Raw genomic sequence first — 18,285 nt, forward strand, 5'->3', positions numbered from 1 at the left:
CTGCTGTTGAAATCCTGTGGCAGATTTTTCGTTAAAAAGTCCAAACTTTCTAGCTGTAAATCTTCCATATGGCCCTTTCTCTGCCTCTTGTCGGTGTCCTAATCTCCTGTAGTTCTTGCTTTCTGAGGGATTTGACCCAGTTGCACCCTTTGTCCAGTAAGTGCAGTTGTCTGTGCTTTCTGGGGGGAGCGTCTGCTCCAGTCTTTCTTGTGGATGAGCCACACTCTGTCACACTGAATTTGAAACGTGGACATTTTGATCTTGATGATGTAATTCTCAGCAGCAGAGTCTCCTCTCCCTTAGGCTTTCATGGTTGTGCTTGCTGTGTGATTATATGATAGCTGGAACCTGTTCAAAGTGACATTTAGAGACGCCTTCATGAGCTGCAGCCTCCAGTGCCTGCTGCCCTAGTGTAGAACTCAGTAGTGATTTGACAGAGATGTCATATGACCAGAACCAAGACATAAGAGAAAAAGGAGTTTCCCTGTGTAGCCATGACTGTCCTAGAACTCACTTTGTAGACATACTGGCCTCGAACTCAGAGATCCACCTGCCTTTGTCTCCTAAATGTTGGGAATAAAGGCATGAGCTACCAATTGCCTGGCATAACTGTACTTTCAAGAGACCCAGCACTTTCTTCTGGCCTGTGTGAGCATCAGGTACATATATGATGTTTGTACATATATGCAGGCAAAATACTAATAACACATAAAATAAAAATTAGGAAATTTTTAGGGGCCTGGGAGATGACTCAGTGGGTAGAGGCACTTGTTGCCAAACCTAACAACCTGAGTTTAATCTCTGGGCCCATGTGGTAGGAGAGAACTGACGCCCACAAATTGTCCTCTACCCTCCACACACGCACCTGCGCCTTGGCACCACGGTGCCTATACAGATCCATAGGTTAAAAAATGTAAACTAATATAATAAAATGTTTCTGGGGTTTTGTTTTGTTTCTTTGTTTTTCAAGACTGGGTTTCTCTGTGTGACAGCCCTGGCTGTCCTAGAACTAACTCTTGTCCCAGGCTGGCCTTGAACTCACAGAGACCCGCCTATCTTTTCCTCCCAAGTGCTGGGATTAAAGACATATGCCACCACCACCTAGCAATAATAAAATATTTTTTAATAGAGGAAAATGCTCTCAAAAAGTCTTTCCAGTTGGCAGTGTGTTAGGATGGTTTGCAGAACATAGACGACTGCAGGGCTGGGGTTGGTGGTGGTGCTGCCTCACGTGCTCGGGGCCGAGCTCCAGTCTGCTCTTAGCAGGAGCCCCACGTCCTCCCTTGGCGCATGCATCATTTTCTAAATGCCTCCATTTCATGTGGGCTCCCAACAGTTTGGGGGGGTTTTCCATCCTAAAATTTCTTGCTCTGTAACTTTGTCTCTCAACCCTTGTATTTCCATTGTATTGGTTTTGTTGATGTTTGGTTGGTGGCTTATTTGTTTGTTTGTTTGTTTGTTTTTGTTAGTTTTTTTGGTTGTTTTGTTGGGTTTTTGTTTGTTTGTTTGCCCTGAGCAGCAGGTGGCTTACAGCATTTCCTAGGGACATCTTTTTGTTCCACTTAGTGTTCTGTGAGTTCTGAGTTAGACAAAGTGCACAGGCTCCTTGCATCATTTCCTAGGAAATTCGTGGGCAGATTAAAGCAGAATGAGTGCAAGCCTGTAATTCAGCCTGTAATTCAGCCTGCAAGAGGCTGAGGTGCAGGGGCCAGAGGAAACTTGCAGTGTCCTGCTCTAGCACTTTCTACTCCCCAGGAGACAGGCTGTCACTGAGTCTGGTGCTGTACTAACACCATCAAACCCAAGCGATCCTCCTATCTCTGCCCCCTACAGTGTTAGCGGCACAGGAACTTGTATGACCACACCCATCATTTTACATGGGTTCTGTAGTACCTCTATTATGTACATAAGTTATTATCAGCCGTATATTGGTTTGCACGGTTTTTGGGCTTTGCATCAGTAGCATAAAATATATGTGTCATTCAGTTTTGTTTCTTCACTTACCTGCCATCCCTCAAGTCTACCACGGCTGTCCATTCTTACTTTGCAGCGGTCTTCCCACAGCAGGTATAAGGACTGCTTAGGTGGAGGGCTGGGTTGGCACATGTGCTGGTGGCTGGGAGACCTCTCCTCTCCTTCCTGCATGGGCAGCTCTGTGAGCTCCACAGAATCCGTCTTCCTGGAGAGGCCTGTGAAGTCGTTCTAAAACGTAGCCCAGACTTTAAAATTCAGTGCTTGGTTGATTCCTTTTCTGAGTCATTTCCTTCTTCAGAAGCATGAACTGACATTTCTGTCCTGTAACTCTTAGGTGTTACTATTTGCTGTTGGCTTTCTGCACTTGTACTATGCCTAGGCTTAGTGTAGACTGACTTCTATTGTCAATGTTCAAGGTGGGTTCTAGAAAGTTGTAAGGCTTTTGATTTTGAATGTCCAGTATTCATTAGTTGGGACATTTTAATCACTTGTGTCTTATAACTCTTATTTCTTATATGTATTTCTTTGTCTCTGTTTGCCCCAGACTGTGAGTATAAGAGAAGTTGCTTCCATTCATTGATTGCCATGTCCTGCATTTTGTGGTCGAGGCCTCTGTGGGACACATGAGGGCAGATGCTGATGACTCCGCGCTCTGCAGTGATAGTGAGGATGGCGTTTCCAGCTGGTGGTGATGACTTGATAGATGATCAGCTGTGGCCTGTCCTTTTCTCTGCTGGCACTGAAGCCATCTCTAGAACATTCTTACTACTCTCATCAGGAGATAAGAAGCCCTGTCATATGCCAGGTGTAGCATGATTCCTAATTGTTCTTATTAATAAAACCCAGAGTCGGGTATCAGTGGGTGAAAACTGAGAGATCAGAGAAGCAGTGCAGTCAGCCACTAGGGCGACCCTTTACCTCTGCCTCAGCCCACAAGGGCGACCCTGTCCTCAGAGTGCACCTCAGCCTGCGTCCTCAGCCTGTGTCCTCTGTGCACTGAGCTCCTGCTTCCTCTTGCTTCATATCGCCCGTCTCCACCTCCCTAGTGCTGGGACAAAGGCGTGTCATCCCAAGTGCTGGGGTCACCTCTGTGTGAGCTGGGTTTCTCTTTTAGACTGGATCAGTCTCATGTAGCCCAGGGTGGCCTTGAAGTAACAGAGATCTGTCTGCCTCTTTTCCCAGCGTGCCACCACTGCCTGGCCTCTAGTAGCTCTGCGCTCCGATCTTCAGGCAAGCTATATTTGCTAAAACACAAACAGAATATCACCACTGCTAGGTCTGCAGATTACAGATATTCCAGCATCCTCTCATTTGTTACAGTATCTGGAGCATCCAGGATGTTGCTTCTCCCTTATATGACAGCTCTCCAGCCTGTACCCTCCCCATGGTTCCCCTGGTTCCTCACTCTGCTCTTTTGTCTTGGCTATGTATCAGATTTGTGATCAACTTAGCTTTTTCATTCATGTATTTTACCATAGATTGAGGGGGGCAGTGGGGCCAAGCTTGGTGGCCCTACATCTTTAGTTCCAGCACTTGGAGGCAAAAACTGTTAGTTCAAGGCTAGCTGGTCTGTATAGTGAGTTCCAGACAGCCAGAGAAAGTGGTGAGACTCTGTGTGAAAAAGATAACAGAAAAAGAAGGGGAATAAAGTCAGTCTGTAGATCTTCCTCACTTCCCATCTTTACATAATTTCTCTGGATTTGAAGCTATAACCATCCTTTTCTAAAGTGTATCATTCTGAATTCTCTGAAGGTTTTAACCTACAGTGACAACCCTTAGTAGTTTGAGATGCTATGAATTGGTGTGTGTGTGTGTGCGAGCATGTACATGTGTGTTTGTGTACTAAAGACAAATGTTTCCTCATTTAGTGTAGTTTGTGGAAAGAAAAAAGCTAGTGAGCTGTTTAGATCTAGTAGCAAAGGACTCTGTCTCAGAAAACAAAGCTGAAGGTTTTCCTCCGACTGCCCTGCCGAAGGGTTCTCCGGCAGTGCCAGCTGTGGGCACGTCCTCCCTGATCTGATTTTGTTTCCTCCCAGCACTGTAGTGAATGAAGATGTGCCCCCGTGCAGAGACTCTCCCACTCCGATGCATGCCTCAGCCGCAGACAGTGGGTCTGCACTCAAGGTAAGAAGATTGCTTTTCATTTTCAAGAGACGATTGTGAGTTTAACCTCTCATGGGACCAGGGACATCTGGTCATTTCTCAGTAGCCCTGGGACTTGAGGTGGGAGGAGCAGCTGAGCCTCCTCCCTAGGGAAGACCCTGGGGCTGCACTGCCTATTCCCGAAGAGTTTCTGGACCCTTCTCTCCAGTGTCTGTGCTGCTTGGGGGCTTTATTTTGAGACAGTCTTGGGTGCTGGTCGTGCTTTCTCTTGGTGTCTTGAAGACACACTGTTCTATTCAAGCGGACACTTTAGACGAAAGAGTTAAGCGTTGTCTGTCCAGCACACCTGTGATTTTGCTGAAATTCACTTGATGATTTTCCTAGGAAAACATAAGCTGTGTGAGTGGGCTCATTCCTGTTTTGTTTTGTTGAATCACAACCTTGCTGTGTAGCTCAGGTTGGCCTTGGTGCTCAGTCCTCTGCTTCTCTTTGCCCAGGCTAGGATCCTAGCAGTGCACCAGCATTCCTGGGTAGCTGTTCTGTTCATTGCTGTATTCCAAGTGTCACAGACAGCAGATGGCAAGTGATAGGAACTAATTACAAAATGTGGCCAGCAGCAGGCGCGTCTCACTGGCTGTATCACAGAATCACCAGCTCATTCCAGTTTCCCTCTTATGTGTCCACACCCTAACCAGTCAGAACTCACAGAAACCCAGCATCTTTCTAATTTAACACAAGCATTTCGCCATTTTTGTTGCATAATGTATATCTGTAGTAGAAATTTACCAGATACTTCAAAAAAGGGAAAACTATAAATCACCCTTAGTCGTAGTATGCAAAGATAGCACATAGTTAATATATATGTATAGTATATTTCATTTAGGGCTTATTTTAGTCTGGGTTTATATTGCTGTGATAAAACAGTATGATCAAAAGCAGCTTGGAGAGGATTTAGCTTACATTTCCACATCATACTCCATCACTGAGGGCAGTTGGGGCAGGAACTGATGCAGAAGTCATGGAGGAGTGCTGCTTACTGACTTGCTCCTCACGACTTTCTTACAGAACCCAGGACCACCAGCCAGGGTTGGCACCACCCACAGTGAGCTGAACCTTCTAGTTTGATCATATCTGTTAAGATTCTTTTAATATTAAATCAAAACCAAATACATATATTTATTATACTTTTCATCAACTTAAAAAATAATTGTTTAATTTATGCAAAGATTGTACAGTTATAGCCAATAGCTTCATCTAGAATTGAACAAATAGCACTTTGGTAAACACCAGTTTGTTTAGTAGATGCCCCAAACCATACCAAAAGTATAGCTTCCCTTGAGCACTCTCTTGCCAACCAGCCCTGCCATTGGAACAGTTAGCCTTCCTTTGTGATCACATTGTACTACTGCGTGGGCATTGGCTCTCTGCCCTTCCATATTGAACACCGCCACCACTCGAATGTTCTTTCCCTTCTCATCGTCTAAGAATTCAGCTGGGACACCATGACTGTCCTATCCAAACCTGTTAGCCGGCCACAAACCAGTTGCTGACTTAACTCTTCCAGGTTTTTCTATGTAAATGGAATAGCTATATGAATATTTACAGAGCACTTCTTTTCCTGGTTCTGATTATAGTATAGATTCTCCTCCTTGAAGTGGAATCGTTGGTAGCTCATTTCCAAATGTCCTTTTCTGCTGAGAAGGTCCACACTAGGCCCAAGTCACTGTTAGAAATTCAGAGACTGTGGGAAACTGCAGTGCAATGCTGAATTGTTCATGGATTCTTGTCTTCTGCAGGATGCGACAGATGAATTGGATGCCTTACTTCTTTCTCTAACTGAGAATTTGATGGACCACACAGTCACACCTCAGGTAAATATGCCTCAAAACAGCAAGGTAGACTTGTTTTGAAAATGTTCCTGCTAGGTTCCTTTTTTTTTTTTCTAATTTAATAATTTAGTAAAACTTTTCATTTAATAAGAGTTATGGGGCTGGGAAAATGGCTCACTGGGTAAAACACTTGCTGCATAATCATGAGAACCTCAGTTGGGTCCCCAAAACTCAATAAAACTGGACACAGTAGTGCACATGAAACAAGACAGAAATAGAATTTCCAGAAACTCTCAGACCTGGTAGCCAGATGTTCACAGGAAAGCCTGCCTCAGACAGACAGACTAGCACCTGAGTCCCGCACGTGTGCAGTGGGGTGTGTGCACACCCACACAAGCACAAAGAGCTTGAATTTGCCTCTTTAGCGTTGCCTTGCTGTCCTCAGGTTCCGCTTTGAATTGCATTTCACCCTGTGGAAAGCACATGTCACGATGAGCCCATTCATAATTCAGCGCCTCACTAAATAACATGAGAGAAAACCTGGAGCCTGTGTCAGCATGCAGAGTTAAGACAAGGAGCTCTGTGGTCGAGAGCTCTTACTGCTCTTGCAGAGGACCTGGGTTCTATTCCTGGCACCCATGGAGTGGTTCACAACACCAGTTAACTCAGGTTCCCGAGGATCCATTGCCCTTTTCTGATCTCAGCATTCACTGAACACTTGTAATGCCCTTATATGCATATAGGCAAAACACTCATACTCATAAAATAAAAATCAAAAACAATTCAAGAGTGAAGATAATAGTCTGGGCTTGGTGGTTTATGTCTGTAACCCCAGCGTTGAGGAGAGTTGCCGTAAATCCAGGCCAGCTGATCCACAGAGCAAGTTCCAGGCTAGCCAGGGCTATAGCAAAAGTCTGTCTAAAAGATATGTTAAAACTATAAGGACATGTTTATTTATTTTATTTTATTTTTTTACAAAAAAGTGGGGGCACAATTAATGAGTAGTATTGAAAATCTCAGCCCTGTCTAACGTGGAAGGCAGCGGTCCTCAGTACCATTGCCATGAGCAGATACGGCACAGTTCATTTCTTCATCTGGACTAAAGCGTAAGGAGTGACTAGTTATTGTAGGACAAGAGCTGCTTGTGGGGATCAGATGCCTCTCGGGAGTCAGGGGGCACAGATGGCACTTTCTGTTGGTTGTGTAAATCATTAGTGAACTAACTTGAGTGTGTCAGAATTAGCCAGAAGGTGTACTGAACAAATTGTTGGGCCTCTTCTCAGTTTCAAATTAGGTATATCTTGGGAAGACCCCAAAATTTGCATTTCCAAACATGCACCCATGTGATATTTGGTGATATAGACTACCAGCTTATATAAATAAATAAGACATTACTAAAGGAGAAGAAATAATCCCAGATCTGATCTTGAACCATAATAAATCTTGAAATAGACAAGAGATAGCCTCTAAAATTAATGCCCAAAATAACCTGAAGCCCAGAGAGACATAATTCCTAAGAGCATAACTGAGAACACTCACAGTTTGTTTGTTCTTTGTCTAGTGGGTAGTGAGCTACCCAGAACCACAACAGTATTGTGGCAGAGTGGCCCACACAGAGGCAGGAGGATCTACTACTTCCTCCTAGACTCCAGGCTTCTGCACACATGAATACAAAAAGTCATTGGGACACGTACATGAATAAATTAATTAAACAGACCAAAATAGACGCTGACTTAGGTCAGCAATACTCTCAATGTTTGCCTTGAGAGTAAGGTTCTTATTTAATGTTTTGTCTAGATTACGCTCCTGCTCTTGGGTGTTTCCAGGGATCAGGCTAGAGTCAATGCAGTGTTTGCCCTGGGTTCAATCCCTGTAGCCTAGGCTGGCCTAGGGTAACCTAGGAACTAGAAAGTTCCTGCTTTCACCTCCCAAGTGTTGTGATTACAGGTGTAAGTCTCCACCATGCTTGAATTGTCTGACTTACATTTTGGCATTTGTTTATATATCGTGTGTGTTCGTGTCTTGTGGGTGCACATGCAGCACCACTGTGCGGGTGAGGTCAGAGAACAGCTTGTTGGAGTTAATCTTTCCTTAGATGATGTGTGTCCCGGGGATCCACCGCAGGTGGTCAGGCCCATGTGAGAGTACCTCTATGCCGTGAGCTATCTCACTTACCCTTGTCTGACTTTCTAATTTTGTCTAATGAGTTTGTCTCAGAGTGTCAATTATATAAGTTAAATTGGCTATCACCCCCAGTATTTTGATACTATTTAGGGCTCTTCTTGTGTGAAGAACCTCTGTAGTGTTTTCCTGATTTAGCTGGTTCTCTTCTATACTCACATCAAGTGCTGTAGCATCAGTTTGAATTTGTCCACCCCACTGGGTAGACCACCCATTCTACACAGAGGAGAAGTAGCCCCCCATGCTACTAAGCAAAGCCGGTCTAGCAAGGCCCTTGACTTATCTCAAGAAGTCAGAATCTCCTCCTGTCTTACCATAATTTATAGACCAGTGGTATCGTTTTACTCTCAGATCTTCAGGCAGTCTTTATTTATTAAAATACAATTGAAATGTCACTACCTCCTCCCAAAGCCCGTGACCTCTGAGGACCATACCCTCAACTGGCCTTAACAGGTTTGTTTGTTCATTTGTTTGTTAGTTAGTTAGTTAGATAGTTTAAAAAACATAGTGATTAAATTTGGCCACTGCATGGTCTTAAGCACCCAGTGTGAAAATATAAACAAAATTAAAATATTGATAATATAAAACAAACAAACAATGGGCTCACTCTCCGTATGAGTGACTGACATGCTAAGTGGAGCAGTCACAGCTGTCCCGGATGTAATCAAATTAAAGGATTCTTATCCTCTTCCCGCTGCTCCTTGTATATTCCTGATTATTCTACTCCTGTCTCCACTTAGAAAGTCAGGAAAATCAGACTAAGCCCACAGCAAACATCATCATCCCTTTGGTGAACAGTTGTGCACCTAGAGCTCTGGACCTGGGTAAGCCTGGGTTAGGATTGTTAGTGATAGTGATGCTACTAATCTCTGGACCTTGTGCCTCCAGTGCTGTTGGTGGAAGGCCACTTGATGGAGGAGGGTTATCTGTCTATTGTGTTATTTTCATTGGTCAATAAAGAGACTGCCTTGGCCCCTTGATAGGACAGAAAATTAGGTAGGCGGAGTAAACAGAACAAAATGCTGGGAAGAGGGCTATGAGCCAGACGCCATGGAGCCAGCCACCAGGTCAGACATGCTGAATCTTTTCCGGTAAGCCACCACCTTGTGGTGCGACACAGATTTTTAGAAATGGGTTAATCAAGATATGAGAGTTAACCAGTAACTAACTCTCAAGAGATAAGGGGCCAGGCAGTGCTTAAATGAATACAATTTGTGTGTTGTTATTTCTGGGACTAAGCTAGCCGTACAGGAGCCGGGTGAGGCGAAAAGCAGGCCTGCCCGCAGCCCCTCACAACAGATGGCGCCCAACGTGGGGCCCGAACCCACGACCCTGAGATTAAGAGTCTCATGCTCTACCGACTGAGCTAGCCAGGCGGGAGCCGGGTGAGGCGAAAAGCAGGCCTGCCCGCAGCCCCTCACAACAGCCACTCATTCGTTTCCTGGCCATCCAGGCCTGAAATAACCACTTAGAAACTATATTAATTACAACACTGCTTGGCCCATTAGCTTTGGCTTCTTATTGGCTAGCTCTTACATCTTAAATTAACCCATTTCCATTATTTTATATTTTACCATGAGGCTCATCACCTACAGGCAAGATTCTGGCTAGCAGCTCCTGTCTTTCTTCTCTGGTGGCTACGTGGTGTCTCACTGATTCTGCCTTCTTTCTCCCAGCATTCAGTTTAGTTTTCCTGCCTAGCTCTATTCTGCCCTATCACAGGCCAAAGCAGCTTCTTTATTCATTAACCAATAAAAGCAACACGTATACGGAAGGACTTCCCACACCACAATGCCGTCTTAAGTCCTTCACTCATTTACACTTGAGCCATGTTCAGGTGCTCCTGTGCTAACCTAACTCCAGTACCTGGAAGTCAGCCAGAGTGGAGACCATATATCCTTCTAATGCCCCAGTGTCTGCTGGCAGCTACTAGTGTGTGTATTGTATTTACAAATAAATACATATAATTTAAAAGATTTTTAAGAATAATAAATGAGCCAGGTAGTGGTGGTGCACGCCTTTAATCCCAGCACTCTGGAGGCGGAGGCAGGCAGGTCTCTGAATTCAATGCCAGCCTGATCTACAGAGCCAGGACAACCAGGACTACACAAAGAAACCCTATCTTTAAAAAGAAAAAAAATGTAATATGAATTAACAGTAGCAGCAGTGTTCTTAACTTATAGTCTTACCTGTTGTGGACATCGTCAAAGACCTAAGCCTGGGGCTAAAAGTTATGTCAGCTCAGGAGTCTCTGTGGAAACTGCATCCCCTCCAGTGCGTTTCACAGTAGACAATATTGTGAGCGTAATTTTGAAAATAAGTCAGTCTTCCCTAAAAGTAAGTGGCTATGAAATTTGTTTTAGGTGTCTTCGTCATCCATGATCACACCCCGGTGGATTATTCCAGTAAGTCCATACTATTCAATTCTTTTGGTTACAGTCTCAGAAACTTAAAGGAATCTCACATTCTTGTTTTTCCTACAAATATTAGGGTCATTATCAAAGCTCTGTTAATTTAACAGCTTCAGATTTGTGGCTCAACTTTTCTGTAAATGTTAAATGATTGAGACGGATAAAAATAAAAATCTGAGGTGAAAGGGGCTGGAGAGATGACTCAGTGGTTAAGAGTACTTACTTTCTTTTGCAGAGGGCCTAGGTTTGGTTCCCAACATCCACATGGCAGCTCATAACTACCTGTAACTCCAGTTCCAGGGGTTCTGACTCCCTCTTCCAGACTCCACAGACATCAGGCACATGTGTGGTACACAGACATACATGCAAGTAGAGCATTCATACACATATTAAAATAAATAAGCAGCTTGGGGACTGGCGAGATGGTTCAGTGGGTAGGAGCACTGCCTGCTGCTTCAGAGGGCCAAGCTTTGGTTCTCAGCATGCACATGGTGGTTCACGTCTGTAGCTCCAGTCCTAGGGGAACTGATGCCCTCATTTGGTACTGGGCGCCAGGCACACATGCGGTGCACAGACATACACGCAGGCAAAACACTGCACATAAACAGCCGGGAGCATCGGGCTCTCCTCTTTGCTGCCCGGTCAGTGAGGCTGATGTGAGGCTGCTGTTGCCTCTGTGCTGATGCGTGCATCTCCTACCGCAGAGCGCTGCCGTCTCCAACAGGCTCACAGGGTGTGGAACGTCTGTGGCCGGGACCGAAGGGTGTACTAAAGATGGGTTCTCAATGATCTCCCCCCCAGCACCATTCTTGGTAGATGCTGTGACCAGGTGAGGAAATCACTGCTTGTTTACAGCTTTTTCTGATAGGAGAGAAATGATAAGAAATGTTGATTATATTTAAAATAACAGTGTTAGTTATTGTAAGGTCTTAATTGAATTTGATTGAAAGTGTATAGGTCTTTAAATGTTGTTTAACATAGTATTTTTTTCTTGCATATTGATAATTTTCAAAAAATACTGGGATTTCTTTGTGAAGAAAATGTTAGTAGACTTGGTCTCTGTTTTAAAAATCAGGTTGTTCTTTATCCTTTCTTCTTTACTCTTATGACTGTGGCCTGCTCTCCTTACTACATGTGACACGGTGCAGTATGAAGTAGGGGTAGGGCGTCCCCAATGTGAGGACCCACAAATAGCTTTTACTAGATAGGCATGTGAACATGGGTCCTGGGGGCTGTCCGAACATCCCCTCTCTGTAGAGGGTAAGCTAAGCCAAGTTCAGACAGAAGCAAAATTAAAAAACAGAAGAAAAAAAAAAACAGTACAGCACTGTTCTTACTATCCAAAAGCTTGGCCGGTGAAGAAAGGGTTAAATATATTGCAGCCTGTAGTCAGGGAGCCAGGACCCCCGTCTAGGTCTGCCTTCTCTCAGCATCTCCACTGCAGCTGAGGGTCCTTCACCAAGTCTCTCCCTTCTGTGCAGCTCTGCTCCTCTGGCTGAAAACCCAGCCTTGAAGCAGAAGTGCTTGCTGACCACTGAGCTCTGAGGGCTGCTGCTCCCCCACGCTACCCCGTCAGCCCTGGATCCAGCCCAGCAAGTCCTTCACTTGAGGAAAACCTTCTACCTGGATTTGACTTCAACTCCATGAAGAAAGTAGCTACATTTTCCGTCCGACTGAAAGTCTACCCCACATAACTCCTCTTCAATCAATTCCCCGTCATCGAAATTCATTAGTTTCCATCAAACTCTTGGCTCCACCTAGCGGTCCCAACTGTTTATAACAGCCTATGGCAAGGCTTGCTGTCCAGAGCCTTTTCCCTGCCATTTCCTGTGACGTCAGGGTGAGCACACCTGACCTGAAAGCCTGCTGAAGAAACGAGTGGCACCGTCCCTGAAGAGATGGAAACACTGTCGGTGGATCCCAGGCCAGCTCTCACAGTCGCAGGACTCCAGGGACGCTGAGAGATGGAGGCTTTATGTCGCCCACACTCAGAGGCCTGAGCAGTAGCCATCTTACTGCTCTGCACTTGTTTCAGATATGTTAGGAACTACGGAGTGAGAGATCATCTCCAGCCGTGTGCTCCCCAGACCCCTTTCCTAGAGCAAAGATCTGCATCACTCCGGTCTGTAACTTTGCAGCGGGGGAGGGAGCAGGTGTCTGGTCAGAGACCTGAGTCCTCCACCTACCGCCTGTGCTGTCCCTCAGGAGCCAGTGGGAGTGCAACCCTAACTGGCTTACAGCTGTGAAGGCCAGCGCAGCAGCGCTGTACACCAGGACCTGGTTAGACACAGTCTCCTGTTCCTTTCCACATACGCTGAGTGAAAAGAAAACGGAAACACCAGGCAGAGATGGGGAATGGTGGCAAGAGGGACCACTAGGCACAGTGTCGTGAATGAAGGCAGCCTACATTAGGGTTTGTATCCACTTTAAAGTTCTCTAGAATTCCATATTATCCGTACCCAAAGAAGTTCTGATGTTGTAGTACGTGCTCATCGTAGAAAGTGTGTGGATGTGAACCTGAGCCAGCACAGACAGTGACACTAAAGTAGCTCAGGTGTGTGGGCTGGGAGAGGGGGACCTCAGTTGCCATGGGGACTGGGGATGACATGCAGACACTGGGGAAGCCACTGGGGTCGCCCTCTCACCAAACACTGATGTTAAGCTGTATCTCCTGAGTTTGCTGTTTTCTGCCTGACATGTGACATGTATATGGTTGAGCACTCATTCTTCTCCGCCAAGAGAACATCCAGCTCTGTGATGGTTCAGATGCTGTGATCTAGACTGCCCTTGGCTTCCCCATGTGTATTATGTGTTCAGGCAAATGCTCGTGTCTGACTGGGAAGCTTGGGGACTCTCGGCCTTACAGTTTTCAGGGAAGCTGGACAGTTAGAAAGCACTTTTGCGAAAGGAGATAGAACTGCCCTTCTTGCTGGCTGGCTCCCCTTAGCCAGTAGGCGGCTCATGCATTTCCCTGGCAGTATTTTGCCAGTCCTCGGTAATAAGACATTCCTCACAGTGTGGGACCTAGAGCCCGGGGCTTGCTGCAGGACACTGGGCTGGGTCCTGGACGGCCTGCATGGTCTGCTGCACTGCTGACCATACAACGGCTAAGGCATGGTGGCTTAGAAGTCCTACGTGTCTCATCCTGTTTAGGATCGAGCACTGTCCTTTCCAGACAGAGTAGCTGAAAGTACCCCCACACATCTGTGTCTCCAGGTACATGAATTCTTGTAGTCAAAGTATTGCTAGGGACTTTGTTAGCGGTCGCTTGAACCTCCAGTGAAAAGAAACCCTCTGTCCTACTGTCGAGTCTTAAGTTAGAACTAACGCTCAAGTGATGCATTTGCCCTCACACGTCAGACATACATCAGACTTGTCAGAGAGATAGTCTGCCCCTCTGAAAGGGTGGCAGTGTATCCGACAGACCCGAGGGCACCTGGAAGTGGTAGGTGGGAGTATGTGAAGCTGTCAAGAATGGGTAGAGTGAGGCGGAGGTGACAGCCGGGTAAGAAGGCAGCCGGCAGTGAGAGGCTAAGTTAGGAAGGGGCAGCTGCCAGTGCTGGGCTTTTATGTCACACTGGAGATAGCACCCAGCAGCTGTCCTGCCAAGTGCCCAGGGGAGCACCTAGACAGAGTTCACGGTGTGTCCCTGCCTGGGGTTGGTAAGATGTGGAGGTTACAGTTAGCAGTCCTAGACTCCTCCTCAGCACTGGAAAGGAGTCTGTCTATCCATGTAAATATGTAAATGATCTGGAGACCAGCAGTTCTGTCCACATGGGCGGCACTCCCTGTTGTCTCTCCTGATCCTCAGGAGGCTGCTGGACAGAGCCATGAGCAGACTTCTTAGCTTCTTACATTGCTTTGAGAAAATTCTTGTGGAAACGTTCTTTCCATGTCCTGCTGACCGACGGTGCTCAGGCACCCTGGGTGTGTCTGTGGATGAGACCTCTGAGCTGTTTCTAGGATCTACTGCTTTCTCTTCCTCCCATTTCTGGCTAAAACTTGGACCTCTCTTCTCTTAACTGAGCCCCAGGAAGTCTTGCCATTGTTTGCAAAATTGTGTGCTAGTCGCTCAACTGGTGAAAAACTTGGAGATTTGTTGTTTGTTTTATGCTTTTGGATTTTTTTTTTTGAGACAGGGTTTCTCTGTGTAGCTCTGGCTGTCTGAACCCCCTCCATAGACCAGGCTAGTCTGGAACTCAGAGATCTGCTTTCCTCAGCCTCCCAAGTGCTGGGATTAAGGGCATGCTCCACCACTGCCCAGCAACTTGGCTGTTTTCTAAGCAAGGGTTTTAAGGAACAAAATCCTTGTCTTCTCATTTAGTATCATTTACTCATTTGTTGTTTTACTTTGTTCTGCTGTTTTGAGACAGAGTCTCGGTGTGTAGCCCAGGATGGTCTTAAACTCACAGGATTCTCCTGTCTCACTTTCCAAATACAGGAATTTCAGTCATGAACTGCCAGACCTAGCGTATGTTGTAGTGACAAGGTTTTGGTTGGTTGGTTTGGGGTTTTGAGTTGGGATCAGAGCCAGGGCCTTGGACTGAGAGTGGCCGCACCTGCCTGTAATCCCAGCACTCAGCAGGCAGAGGTGGGTGGATCTCTGTGAGCTGCAGGTTGTCTCACTCTGCCCCATCCAGAGCTGGAGACCACGAACAGTTCGCCACTCAGTTGTGCTGCTGCTGCCCAGCATCGCCAGGGCCAGTGCCCATGGGCATAGCTATGCTCTCTGAAGCTTGTTTACAACCAAGCTCCAAGCCAGCGGTTCTCAACCTGTGGGTCACCACACCCTTGAGGGCCACATATCCGATATCCTACATATCAGATACTGACATTGTGATTCATAACAGTAGCAAACTTAACAGTTATGAAGTAGCAGCTAAGTAATTTTGTAGCTGGGGGTCACCACAACATGAAGGGTCACAGCATTAGGAAGGTTGGGAACCGTTGCAAGTGCTGCTCCCCGGCTCTGAGAGCAGTGGAGTGCTGCTTGTCCGTGAAGCTGCAAGGTGAGACCAGGTCTCAGCCGTGAGAGTATCGGTGTGATCCTGTTAATCCATCCCTTGGCCATGGAGTTGACTGAACTCAGATACACTTGTATAATAAAGAATGCATGTTTATAGATCATTTGTACTTTTTTTCTGAAAAAAAAATACCTGAGTTTGTAGGCGGTCAGGATGGACTTTGAGGAAATATCCCTGTGCTGCCAGGATGGGGGAGCTCGGTTTGCCCTGGGGGAACTTGTCCTGAGCTGAGTTCTGCTGTGCTTTAGAAGTTCTTGCTGGAGACTTGCTGGTGGGGCTGCAGTCCTTCCTCTCTCATTGCATTGTGGGGGGTGACACCCGCTAATTCTCAGGATTTCTTCTTATCAGAGGAGTGTGTGTGCGTGTGTGTGTGTGTGTGTGTGAGAGAGAGAGAGAGAGAGAGAGAGAGACTGTGTGAGTGTGTGTGTGAAATAGTGTGTGTTATGTTGTGAGTGTGTATGTATATGAGTGTGTGTGAGAGTCTGTGTTTGTGTGTGTGAGTGTGTGTGTGAGAGAGAGTCTGTGTGTGAGAGAGAGAGTCTGTGTGTGTGAGTGTGTGTGTGTATGTGTGAATGTGTGTGTGTCTGTGTGTGTGTCTTTTCATGGAGCCCTTTGCTCACCTAGTTTTCACAGCTGGATACAGTAGATTGTTATGAGGACTCACCAACTATTTTGTGTTTACTTTTCTACGTGGTAAGCTCTGCAGTAGCTTTGAAACTGTAATTTATTTTTGTATGAGGTACATTATATTCGGTGAATCCCTATTGTATATGGCTTGTGTTAGAAGCACTACCCTGAACTGTGAGTTGTCTGTACACTGAACACGATCTCTAGACATGACCCATTCAAATAAAATGATGAAAACGTTCATGTTTTATGAGCTGTTTTTTGAGCATGCAAGGCCCTGACTGGATCATTGAGTCAGAGCCACTGTTAATACTAACCAGATGTAGTGAATTGGAGCACTGGTACCGTGTTGGGGATTTGCATCAGTGTGGGTGCGGGAGGTTGTAAGTGGAGATGTTGCTAAAGCCAAGACTCAGGCTGGTGGCTCAGGAGGTGGCTCAGTGGGTTATGCCTCCCAAGCATGAGGACTTGAGTTCAGATCTCCAGAGCCCACAAAACCAGCCATGGGCACATGTCTATGATCCCAGTACTCATGCAGTGATGTGGGATCAAAGACAGGAGTATCTCCTGAGACTCACAGCCCCACCCACCCCCCTGGCAAATGCAGCCTGGCATGCCCAGCAATAGGTGAGAGACCCTGCCTCGAGGTGGATGGCCAGGATCTACATGTGAGGTTGTCCTCTGACCTGCACATGCATGCTCCTGCACTCCTACACATGAGTACAGACACACAACACACAAAACTTTCTTAAAAAGGTATTGGTTGGTGAGCATAATGGTACATCCCTGTAACCCCAGCCTTTGGGAGGCTGGATGGTCAGTGTTCAAGGCCATCACAGACTGTATAGCAACACTGTCTCTAAATAAAAATAATAAAACCCTCATTGGTAATACGCAGTCCACCCTGAAAGGCCACAGTGTCACTCCAGGGATTTAATAACATCTTGGGACTTGAATCTCCACTGCTTCCTCCCCACAGGCGTCGGGTGAATCATCCCGACCAGCGTCCAGTACTGTCGTCCGAAGGGCCACACGTAGTGCGACTCAGCCTGTTGCTGACAGTGGGCCTCATCCTGTTGTTCCCCAGCCCTCTTAGGTGCGGTGTTCTGTGAGCAGCGTGGCTGTCCAGGTCATTTGACAGGCTGCTGCTGGGCCAAGACAACACACCACACAAGGTAGCAAGGCTTCTGGGAAAGTGGGGGCATCTTCCAGCTCCCTCATTCCTTTGCCTGGAGAAAGGACCGACTTTTCTAGGCCTTTCAGATATGCCTAGAAGGCAGGAACATGGGCTCCCTTACCTGTGCTGGACACTAAAGAAAACGCCAGAAGTAACAAAAGCCATTCTGACCCAAGCAGGACAAGCCATGGGAGAAGTGAATTGTCCTCCACATCCACAGGAGGCTAGGTCATGGACAGAACAAAGGGGGTGTTGGTGTGGACAGGTATCCAGCAGTTGCTCCACCCAGGCTGTGCTTACTTGAAAGAAAAGGGGACAGATGCTGAGCTATGAAACACCCAGATAAACCCAGACAGGGCTTGTTTGGCCTGCAGCAGAGCTTGCAGGCGGTTCAGAGATGATCCTGAGTCAGTTATGGTCAGGGACCCTAATGGGTCCTGACTTCCTAGCTCAGAGCGGTCCATTCAGTGAGTATTCATCTCCCTAAACTGAGGTTCCACAACTCCGTGCTGAGGTTGAGCAGAGAGGGGGAGGAGGGCATCTCACCCAGGGAGGGCATATGTCCTAGGCCAGGTTGACAGCTGTCTGACTCATGCTCCCAGGCTAACTCCCAGGCTAGCAAGATGTTATGGAGAAACATTGTGAGGACCAACTGCCCTGGCTCCTCAAGACTGGACATCTAACTCAATCAATTGAGTGCTTACCACAAATCCCAGAATCCCATCCCCAGTGCCACATAAACCCAGGCATGGTGGTCAGTGTGTTCAATCCCAGCACATGGCGGGTGCGGCAGAAAGAGTCAGGTCATCCTTTATTACATAAGGCCAGCCTGGGCTACAGGAGAGTGCCCCATCCCCCCAAAAAGAAAACAGATGATCTGGCCTGGACCCTCAGCATACAGAGAGGAACCAGCTTGTCCCAAGCTTCACTCCAGGGCATTGACTCACTGCTCTCTGCTT

General features: G+C 46.6%; 1 protein-coding gene across 5 annotated transcripts in view; it reads left to right on the forward strand.

Annotated features, from left to right (window-relative positions):
• Positions 1–18,285, forward strand: part of Epb41l5 (erythrocyte membrane protein band 4.1 like 5) — a 119,736-nt gene that overhangs the window by 91,343 nt on the left and 10,108 nt on the right. For 2 of the 5 annotated variants that reach the window (XM_048443812.3, XM_085688360.2), the window contains exons 21-25: positions 4,011–4,098; positions 5,874–5,948; positions 10,451–10,492; positions 11,203–11,327; positions 11,980–16,390. In XM_048443812.3, the coding sequence (XP_048299769.2) occupies positions 4,011–4,098; positions 5,874–5,948; positions 10,451–10,492; positions 11,203–11,327; positions 11,980–12,043 (394 nt within the window). In that variant the 3' untranslated portion in view covers positions 12,044–16,390. Of the gene's footprint in view, positions 1–4,010; positions 4,099–5,873; positions 5,949–10,450; positions 10,493–11,202; positions 11,328–11,979; positions 16,391–18,285 lie in introns of those variants that run through there. The other 3 variants (XM_087906596.1, XM_087906597.1, XM_087906598.1) reach the window with 3 other exon arrangements.

The sequence above is a fragment of the Myodes glareolus genome, chromosome 5, assembly GCF_982192425.1.
Source record: "Myodes glareolus chromosome 5, mMyoGla1.1, whole genome shotgun sequence".
In the NCBI taxonomy this organism is placed as follows: Eukaryota; Metazoa; Chordata; class Mammalia; order Rodentia; family Cricetidae; genus Myodes; species Myodes glareolus.